The sequence below is a fragment of the Cyprinodon tularosa genome, unplaced genomic scaffold, assembly GCF_016077235.1.
Source record: "Cyprinodon tularosa strain WSP-4 unplaced genomic scaffold, ASM1607723v1 ctg699, whole genome shotgun sequence".
Lineage (NCBI taxonomy): Eukaryota > Metazoa > Chordata > Actinopteri > Cyprinodontiformes > Cyprinodontidae > Cyprinodon > Cyprinodon tularosa.
In genome coordinates this window covers 132,884-144,285 of record NW_024039450.1, presented here as the reverse complement: position 1 = coordinate 144,285, position 11,402 = coordinate 132,884, and the positions used below count along the sequence as shown (strand labels likewise).

Below are 11,402 nucleotides of genomic sequence, written 5' to 3'. Positions count from 1 at the left end.
TGATTCGACTGTGTTTTTGCTTTAAAAAAGTTGAGTAAAAGTTTAATTAATTAAACAACCCCTTAACTTTTCATTATTTAGTGATTTGTGAATAAGAGACCTAATGCTTTCCATTATATTCATGCATTTCTTATATAATGCCAGAAGATGTCGCTGCTTCCTTTTTCATAGTAGAGAGAAAGAGATCAGTTTATTTACGGACCTTTTTTCCACTCCTGCTGTTAGAATACAGAGGGAATGGGACAGACAGTGATAGAGGTGGGCAGAGGTGTGAGAGAGTGGAGAGGCTGAGGCAGACAGCCAGTTGGGAATTAACCATTTATTTTCTCTCTCCCTTTATTTTTTTGTAATATATTCTCAGAAAGGAGAAGGAGACTTTTACTCTTCTGTTTCGTGCGTAAAGAGGTTTTTTTTCCTTTTCCAATTTCTCCGGAGCCCAACTCTTTCAGCCTAGCTGTGAATTGTAGAGGTGGTGGTCTGGGTGGAGTTTTCTTTCCTCTTGTAAGGTTATCTCTAAACATTCAGCACCATGCCCTTCTTTAGCCGTGCATACCTCTAGTTCTCCTGATCAGCCTTATTCATTTTGTCTTAGAATTTGCCGCAGGTGCCTGTAGGTGATAACTGTGCCTTCACTGTTTCAGCGCATCGGCCCCTGTGGCGCTCGGACCGCTCCTACCATGAGAAGGGTGTTGGAGACTTGGGTCGCCCTCCTGACAGTTTGCGCGCTGAGCGGAGATGCCTCTGCGGGATACGGGTTGAGCATGTTCGCCGCGCAGTCCTCCCCACCGGACCCGTGCTATGATGAGAACGGGAACCCGCGGAGGTGCATCCCTGACTTTGTAAACTCCGCTTTCGGGAAAGACGTGCGCGTTTCCAGCACCTGTGGCACCCCGGCGGCCCGCTACTGCGTGGTGACCGAGAAGGGAGAGGAGCGCACCCGGGACTGCCACACGTGCGACTCGGCGGACCCTAAGAAGTCTCATCCACCGGCCTACCTGACGGACCTCAACAACCCGCACAACCTGACCTGCTGGCAGTCTGAGAATTACGCACAGTACCCGCAGAACGTCACTCTCACCCTGTCGCTTGGGAAAAAGTTCGAGGTCACCTACGTGAGCTTACAGTTCTGCTCACCCAGACCCGAATCCATGGCGATTTACAAATCCATGGACTACGGCAAATCGTGGGTTCCGTTCCAGTTCTATTCCACGCAATGCAAGAAGATGTACAACCGGCAGAACAAAGCGACGATCACCAAGCAGAACGAGCAAGAGGCGATCTGCACGGACTCCCACACCGACATGCACCCTCTGACCGGCGGCCTGATCGCCTTCAGCACCCTGGACGGCAGACCGTCGGCGCACGACTTCGATAACTCGCCGGTGCTGCAGGACTGGGTGACTGCCACCGACATCAAGGTGATCTTCAGCCGCCTTCACACGTTCGGTGACGAGAACGAGGACGATTCGGAGCTCGCGCGCGACTCCTACTTCTACGCCGTGTCGGACCTGCAAGTCGGAGGACGGTGCAAGTGTAATGGGCACGCGTCAAAGTGCGTGAAAGACAGAGAGGGGGACCTGGTGTGCGAGTGCAAGCACAACACGGCGGGGCCGGAGTGCGACAGGTGCAAGCCGTTCCACTACGACCGACCGTGGCAGCGCGCCACGGCCAGGGAGGCCAACGAGTGCGTGGGTAAGGAAAGGCTCTTTTTATATATAAGGATGGAAATGTTTAACGTTCTTTTTGGTTTTTTCTTAGAATTCACAAAAAGTTAACTCAACAAACTATTGCATTCATAATAATGTTCTTGATTTGAATCAGCATTTTTGATCGAAATTAAGTTGAAATTTTGCTGCAAAAAAAAAAAAAAACTTTGGGAAAACTGCAGCTGTTTTCACAAATCTACTTAGTAAACAAATATATTAGAATTTTAACAAATCCTTTTAGATCATTTATCTCATATAAATATATTTTATTTATGGGAAATTTCTCAATATATACTATCTTTCTATATATTTTAGTAGGTGTTCTCACAGGTTGCCATTCAGTTTAATAGATGCAGAGAATCCACAGATGTGTTAACAGACTTCAACGTTGCTTCCTTATAGTACCTTTACTGTCCACCTTTTTTAATTCATCTGACGTATTATTTTATGTTAAAAATAATAGAATAGTAAATCCCTTTATTGTCCCACATTGGGAAAGCAGAGATAAAATTAACTTTACTATGGATACACTTGAGCTGTATCTAAATGCAGGGGATTTGCTTTAGATCCAAAGACATAGATGGGCTTTACATTATTTTGCTTTATTTGTATGTGAACATTTTTAACGATCTTTTATAGACAATAACAATTGGCTTTTTTATTTATATACTCCAAACAAAACACATGTTTATAGCTTGATATTTCCTAAATCACTGTCTTCAAATCTTATATCAAATGTTATATTCTTTGCAGAACCTAAGACAGACTCTTGTATTGCCTATCAGTTCTTAATTTGGTATAGCAATTCTCAAACAACCAGAAGTTTTAATGTGCTTCTTAAAAAAGATGTTATTTCATCGGCACAAACACTGCATGGAACAATTATTTATATATAAAACTGTCATTAAATAAAAAAAGATAGTTATGTAATTTACACTAATAGGAATGATTGTTAAAGAAACATAAAGAATATTATTTTTTGATAAAATTAGTTATGTTATTATTCAGTCAATAATATCATTATAATTTGAAATCCAATATATTATTAATTTATTAACAGTTGTCTGTTTTTGTGCCACATGTAGGTTTTGAAATAACAATCAGCTGAAATGAATTTATACAAAATAATTTGAAAGATTTTGAAGTGAAGAAATGAAGGGTTTTCTTGGGAAAATAGATGAAAAGAGAAGTTAACCTATAATAATGTGCTGTTGTAAAGACTATACATGTTATAATAATTAAATGAATGAAGTCTATTTAAGTTTGATGGCAATAGCAGTTTGGCTATGTGTACAAACTACGGTAAAGGATTATAATTTCACTCATTTTAACTATCAAGAGACCCTCACCACAATATATTTTTTGTATAGTAGAAGGAAATTGTAATTGATGAGGAGCTGAGAGGTGGGGAAACTTCTAACTTTGTGGCTGGGAGCAAGAAAATAAGTTTAAATCCTTTCTTTATGGAGTTCCCATGTTCTCCCAGTGCATGCAGGGATTTTCACCTATGAAAACCTGGACAGTAAGGTTTATTAGTCCTGCCCAGTCCAGTGTTGACCTGGTCACCTCTCTAGGGTGTACCCTGCCTTTCTCCCGATGGCTACTGGTGATGGGCATCAGGATGATTGCAGGAGATCATAAGTAGGACCCTGTCTGCTCCATGACCTTTCAAGGACTTGCATATTAAAAGTGACAGGGCAGAAACACAACCACCGAAACTAAGAAATAAATTTGGCAACTTTTGGTTTATTAAAGGCACAAATCTATAATAAATGAAAACCGGAGAGTGATATATGTCATAATTGGACACAATAATAATTGAGCAATACACAAAAAATGTGTATTTAGAACTATGCAAATATATTTAAATCCTCAAATGGTGCATACTTAGACCAGTGGAAACACATTGTGAATATAGTGCAAGTTAAATAATTGAGACGGAAGTGTGGGGCGCAGGGCGTCTTTTCAGCAAAGCGTGCCTGTCTGAGTGCATAATTGTGCACAAACCAACATTTGCGACTTTAATAGGAAGGAAAGTGCAGAGATAGACTGCAGGGGCGGGATGTGTTTCCATAAGCAGGTGCTGTTACAGATCGCAGGGCCGATTAGGGCGGTTTTATTGACATTTCTGGCACATGGAGTATAAACTGCCACTTTAGAGGCGGTAAACTATTCACAGAGGGGAACAAAGCGTGAGGTAATTTGAATCCGAGTGTTATTTGCTGTGATGCCCATTTCCAGCAGAGCAGCAGGGGCTTATATCAACAGCTCAGGCCTCCCTTAGCCATGGCGAGGCGAATCAGGAGGAGCAACGAGCCCCGCCACTGCCATGGTTTGCTCAACCAAACGGAACAAGTGAACAAGTTGTTCTCTTTGGCCTCCGACTTTCGCCCACATGTGAGCGCATTTTACGAAAACAAAAGCATGTCACTTGTGGCATCCATCTCACTGTCAGAGGGAGGCCTCTCCTCCCCTCCCCTTCTATGCCTCACTCTTTGTGCAAGTGGTGTCATCAGATAAGACTGCAGAGGAGCCTGACTGGGAAAATATAGGAAGGGTGGCCTGACACCAGAGCCGGCCAAAGCTTCTATGGGGCCCAGAGCACATTTTTTTTGGGGACTTATTTACAGTTAAACCCAGGTGTTGGTAAACATTCATTTGATGATAAAGGTGGATGATATGATTTGTTTTTTAATCAGCTGTTGGTAACAGCTTTAAGTAAATATTAGCTTTTACAAAAAATAAATTAAATGATTGTGATAGCATCACCGCAAGCAGTCTCTATAATCGGTAGCAGGGGTGGAGCCTGCTGCCCATTACAACGTTAACAGACAGACTGCATATATTATCAGTATGCAAAGTATTTGTTCATGACAGCTGGAAATAGTCAAAACACTTCCACTGCAAGACATTCTTTGCAATAACATTCTGTATAATATTGTGATGAAGAGGATACTTCACAGTGTAACCCTAGCTTTGTATTTTTTGTCCTTTTAAAAATCGTATTCATTCTTTTTTAATATGAGGAAATTATTATGTACATATATTAGGTTGCTGATGTTTCACCCAAACAATAAGGCTCACATACAAAGTAAAAGGCTATATTTTCAAAATAAAAGCTTGATATGCTCTACTCTTACATGAAGAATGAAGTCTTTATGCTTGGTTTGTTTTTGGATTGTTGACTGACTGGTTTGGGATCCAAATCCTGTTGGTGACACAGTTCAGCCATTTTCCCATCAGCCACCTCACCTATGTGTTAACTTTTCAGCGGGTGATTTTTTTATTATTGTATTAAATACAACCCTTTAAAAATTTGTGCATTAATTACATTTTTAAATGAGGTGCTTTGGCAGAATATGAAGAGTCACATGGCTGATGAAATGAATAACAAAAGTACTGTCCAATCTATAGACCTTCAAATAAAACTCTACAGAGTCAAATAGAAGAACTTGGATCAGCTTTAAAACAACAGCAAATCATAAGTTAATTTGTCAACAAACTCTTATGAATCCAATCAAAAAATCTCGTGGAGCAATTTGTATAGATTATATTTGGAAAATAAATGTACCTAAATAACTTTTCAATAGATTCCAGTAAATGTATAAAATCAAGGCTTGTTATGCAAATGAATTAAATGTATACAGTTCAGAACTTTTCTTCTCACCTGTTTGGTCCTCTCATGTTCAAACCAAACAAGAACATTAAAAAAGGCCTAAAACTATGACTGATAATGCCTACTAAATTTTTTTTATCCTGACAACCAAGTTTACACTGTACATAACCACTTTCATGGCTCAGGTTTAAAAAGCCCAACTAGCAAGTTTGATTTCAGCATTAATCAATAAACAACTTAAAGCTTTATAATCCAACACTCTAGCTCCAACACAACCTTTCTCAACCATGGATGATATTTTCATTAATAATATTAAACATGTCAGCAACACATAACTAATATAACAACCCTTAATTTAATCTACTTCTCATTAATAGGGTTATTGCACATTATGCTTTTTAATTGTTTTGACCAATATTGAGTAATCAATAAAAATCTTTTTTGAAGTGTATTTATATTTACAAACAGTTACATTCCCGCATGGACAAGCATCAGAAACAAATAAACTCACATTTTTAACATTAAATTATGTAAAATTATATGAATTTCACACAATTTTTTTCATTTATTTTCAATCTTATATTAATCTTTAAATATTTAAAAGAAAAAAATATAGCGCTCTGGGGGTCCCCCTGCTGGTCTTTGGCCTTAGATCAGTTGTATTTTCAGAAATACACATATGTGATTCAGACATGCACAGGACAAGATCCACACACGCACAGCATGATTCACACAAGCAAAAAAAAAGTATCTGATTCTACAGACTGCCTCTTTAGTAATAACTGCTCTCCTTTTCTTGTAGACCATTTGATATTAAAAATGATAGGAAGGACAAGATGTGGTTATGGGAGAGTTGGTTTTCACTTCTTGGTGGCAGGAATCAAGGAAGTAAGTCAAAGTCATGTTCCCATGACTTTACGTGCAGGGTTGCCATTATTCTGTCGAAAAAAGGCATTTATGTTGGCAGCAGCAACCTTTGAATTCCTATCAGCTGGAAGGACCTGACTTGAACAATTCAACAATAAAGGCAAAGGGCAGTACAGGTCTCTCCACCCCTGAGGTGTCTGAATTATCATAATATACTCAGAAAGTAAAATAGCTCCGTTGGTTAGTTTTGGAAACATTTTAAAATGCCTAAAGGCGCAGCGACTGCAGAGCTTCTAAAGCAGAACTCCTGCATGAGGTTAATGTTAATGGTTTGTTATAACATCTGCAAAGAGGTGCAGAAAGACAGGAACAATAGACAAATGGAGATGTATAAGAGCATATAGTCATGGTTCAACGAAAGGCAAAAAGTATCACAACCTGATAAATAGCTAATAAAATAAGTTCCTGAAAGGACAATAAATAAATAAACATGTTTTCTTCAAAATATTAGTTAATGAAACCAAGAATTTGACTTGGGAACATTCAGAAATCGAGTATCTAATTTATTATTCCACATTTTTATCTCGTTATATGTCAATGAAATAGATGTTGACATTAATTGGTTTATTTGAAGTCAACTAAGGCCAATCATCTTTCAGTTTATAGGGTTTAGTCCCGCCCACTCACTGACACTTGTTTTTGTTTCTGTGTTAAATCTTTTCAAAAATAACACCTTTCATGCATAATCCTGCAGATGCTCTCCCTTTGACATGATATGCTGTAAGGGGGTGGAGGGAGGGTGGGGAGGGGGGCTGAAAAAAAAAAAAAAAAAAAAAAAAATGTATTTTAAATATGCGATTAAAGATTTATTGAAATCTACTAGTTTCTACTTCTTGTTTTTATATACCTGTAAATATTTTTTTCTATTTATATAATTTGATCTTGTAGCTAGTTTTTATATTTTATTTTTTATATTCGGATGTAACTGGGGCCGTGACTCTCAATTTCGTTCTACCTCATGTAACACGTGATGTGAATGACAATAAAGTCTCTTGAATCTTGAATATATATTTAATTCGGAATCTGACAGTAATATCTAACTTTTTAAAAATTATAAATATGCAACTGTTATTTAGTATTCCCGTGTCTCATCAAATATTTTTTTTCCCCTGCCCGTTCGTTAAAGTTAGTGGGCGGGGTTAACTCATTATAGTTAAAGGTGATTGGTCTGCTGATTTATGAAGTATAACAAATTTAAATAGCTCCAAACATTGACTACAAATGGAAAAAATGTATTTTTTCTTTAATTAATTTACTTTCGGTATGCTGAGTTTTATGCAAAGAGGACATATTTGAATCTATTTAAAGATTTACTTATTTATTAGATTTTGGCACTACTAGCCCTCCATGGTTTTTATTGATGCTCGATTATTATGCAGTTCCTGCTGTTTAAAAATCATTTAAATTTGCTCACGACTGAGTACTTTGTCACCAAATTCACATGTATTTTATCCCCCCCTGTTTACAAATTCAATAATTCATATTCAAACCTGGCAGCGATTCATGATTATTTTGAGGCATAAACGTGCCTCAAAAAAGAAAATCCTCACGGTGTCCCTGGCAGCTGCTTCATATTCTCTCCATGCTCAGTGTAGCTCTGGCCCCTGAGAGTAAAGCCCCCCCGCCCCTTTGCTGCATGACTGATGGGCTGTGAAGCAAACTGTGGGAAACCTCTGTCTGCCAAGTGGGTTTTGAGGCAGGATGAAAATGGTGGCCTCAGTCACTCACATGTGTAATTTTGCACTTGTTCAATTTTCAGAGCTGTTTTCGCTGTCACCGCGCCATGCAATGTCTCTTTTACTGTGACTGCAAATCAGCGGGAGTAAATCTCGTTTCCCATGTGCCCTGTTGATTTAGTTTCCAAGCACACTTTCCTTTCACCTTGACAGTGTCTCCTTTTTGCGGTTGGGTGGGATTTTATGCAGCTCAAGGTGAATGTAAAATCTTCCGACGCCCGTCATTTAATAAAGTTGTCGGCTAATGATGCATAAAGATTTGTGCACAGACCTAAGCAATAGAAATAGAGCATTTTGGTACTTATTGTGCGGCCTCTCCACCTGCAGGCCCACTGAAGTGGGGTAGGGTTGTATCAGTTAGATGCTGGCTTAGCTTCAAATCTGTCCAGAGTATTTCTTCTTTTCTGCTGTTATACTGTAGATACCGTATTCAAAATACAGACTGTAAAGAACCATGAAATTTAAATAAAACATTATCTGGAAAGCTTTTGCAGAATACAAGAGTTTGATGTTAAGTTGATTTAAGACCAGCCATTCCAGACATTTTCGCCTGTCAAATATTAAAGAAAAAGAACGTCTGTCAAAGTATCAATGACAGCCAGTAGCAGCTTACGATGTGGAAAACGTAGCTGTCTGGCATTGGCAGCATGAACTTGGGAAGGTGCATGGTATTTTCTTTGTTCATGAGTGACCCTGACATCTGTGCATTGAAGTACTGTAAGACAATATGGCTGAAGATGGTCGATGGTGAAAGACAGTAAAGAGGATTTACCACTCTTGCTTCTTTCCATGTTAACGGGGCATTTAATGGGCCTTTTCCACAGTTTTTAGTAAATAGTATAAAAATAGTTTAACTGTTCAACTATGAACTGAAAAATTACAAACTAAACAGAAGCATGAAACCTCTCACCTTTGAATAAACATAAAAAAGACAATTTACCTGATTTTATGTTGATTAGAACATCTTAAATTAGTAAAAGTCTGAACAATGCAAAGCCTCAGCATTTATTGTACATGTATGTTTGAAATCTTCACTCCATCTGTGAACAAACATTTTTATTCATTTAATATTTTTATGTTTTGACCAAGTTATTTAATAAAGATTTACTGTTTTGTTTTGTTTTTAACTGAAGGGGATTTATTTTGGGTGTAAGTGTGTTTGGTTGAATGAAGTAGGCTTGTCCACAGCAACATGCATGAAAGAACAGCAGGCTATACAACAGTTATGTACAAATCTGTGTTTAAAAAAAAAAAACCTTTAAAAAACAATTACAGATCTTCACTTTTAGGGATTCTAGATAAGATCTGCTTTCTTTTGACTTTTATGTATGCACTTGTCTATATATCAATCCAAAACTTGATTATCGTGGGGGAACATAAGGTATACCATGCTAGCTTATGTACTTGTTGCTGACAGTGATGCAGCACTGGTACCACCCATCTGGTGTCCTGTTCTGTTGGGTTAAGGCAGTGAGGCCTGCTCCACATCTGGCTCTAATTTCAGGCTCCAGTGGCACTGGCCTTTGTGATGCAACAGAAGGATTTTTAGCATGATGTCTTAGATATTCTTGATAGGTTGTTGTTGTGTTTTTAGTTCTTCTACTCCTCTGATGGCTCTTCGTGTGTCTTCTTTGTGTCGTCATCAGAGCCCTCTATAGCTATTGTATAGTTTAGAAAAAAACACTTTTTTTTTAGGCATTTTCATGTGCTTTTACACATTTTGTCAGTATTTTGTTGTGACATTTCTAAAAATGGTAAATGCATTGTTAAGTTTTCATAACTTGGAATCTGAAAAGTGTTGCATTCATACTCTGATACTCCTTAATAAACTAAGGGTGATTAGTTTACTTTAAATGTCGTGTGATTACCAGATGGAGTTGTCTTTGAATTAACAAAAGACAGAATTAGAGGACAAAACCATATCAGAAGATTTCAGAGCTGGGTTGAATTCAAAACAACTAAAGCCACCAAAGACATGACCCTAAACTGACAGGGTAAGCAAAGCAGCCAATGGACCAATGGTGGATAATGAAGTAGTGTGGGGAGTCTATCCACAGGGCAAATATTATTTTTGCATTTCATAAATCTGGCCCTCTTTCAATAACAGTAGGAAGAAAGTAGTGATAGACCAATCAGCGGCTGATATCTTGGCCAATATTTACATATTTACATTCTTTTCTTGTATAATTATCAGCCGATATATTAATCCATTAGTCGATTAATGAGAGCACAATTCATAAACATGGGGGAACTCCTTCTAGGGATGGCACTGTGTAATTAATGGGGGTGTGGTAGAAAATAAAAGAAATGACCCAGTTTGAAAGTTTTTCTGCTTATTTATTCTTTGATAGTAAATGTTACATATTAGAATAAATGTTAGATAATTGCACTTTAAATGTTTTGGTCTTAGCGATTTAAAGTAGATTTTAGTTCATGTTTTTTTCTGCAGTATTTAATTTATTGCTGTTGACTTGAATCAAAGGACATGAAAACATTGTTAATATTTGGTTTGCTGTTTTTACTAAATGTTTTCAGCTGAAGTTGTGACTTGTGTAAAGTTTTAATATGTGTAATTTTCATTATACCAATGGAAGAAGAGAGAAAGCATTGTCAGCTCGACGAATTGGACCCCAAATAATGTCAGCAGACACCAGGAATCAGTTAGATTGATGTAAAAGTAATCTGTTGGCCTTCAAAGAACCCATATCATTTAATCTCAAAATAAAAGAGCCTTTTTATTTTAAAATATCATCGGGAAGTTAGTGATTTTTACAAGAGAAGATATTTTTCACACTGCGCTCAGATGCAACAAAAAGGGATGTTTTGATCTGATACTGATATTGGAAATCGGTCTGATATCAGCCAAAAAAACAAATATCGGAATATATTGGCCTGCATCTAAAATCTCTTATATAAATAAGCTGATAGAAACACTCTGCTTCTGTTTGAAGGTTATGCAACTCATTGGCTAATAAGTCATTTGTTAATGAAAAATATTCTAACATTCCTCACTGCAAAATGAGTAAAAAAGTATCTATGCTTTGTACTGATATCATATCAGGTCAATATGAGGATCAGTCAATCTGAAATTAAAAGGTTGTATGAAGACATCCTTAGAAACCAAATATAACTTTTGGGCTTTTATACAAAACACTGAGTTGGATGAAAAAAAAACAGGATGCCACCCTAAACACATCAAATTAGACTCGGTGTTGGCTGCATCATGCTTAGTGAATTTTCTCTGCTGCAGATTCAGGGTAGCTGATTGTAGACAGGAAAAGTGTAGAACAGTAAAGATTCAGGTGCAGGTTTCCCTCCCACCAACGACTCTAGACTTTAAACTAGAGCTGTAATAGAAAGGTTTACAATGGAGCAGTCAAAATCTACAACTAATGCCACACTGGATAAGAACACTTT

At 37.6% G+C, this 11,402-nt stretch overlaps 1 protein-coding gene across 1 annotated transcript in view; it reads left to right on the top strand.

Annotated features, from left to right (window-relative positions):
• The first annotated feature begins 239 nt into the window (after nucleotides 1-239).
• The window catches only part of ntn1b (netrin 1b), an 80,111-nt gene continuing 68,948 nt past the window's right edge, over nucleotides 240-11,402 (top strand). The window contains exons 1-2 of the mRNA XM_038268210.1: nucleotides 240-501; nucleotides 642-1,692. Coding sequence (XP_038124138.1) covers nucleotides 678-1,692 — 1,015 coding nt within the window. The 5' untranslated portion in view covers nucleotides 240-501; nucleotides 642-677. The remainder of the gene's footprint in view (nucleotides 502-641; nucleotides 1,693-11,402) is intronic.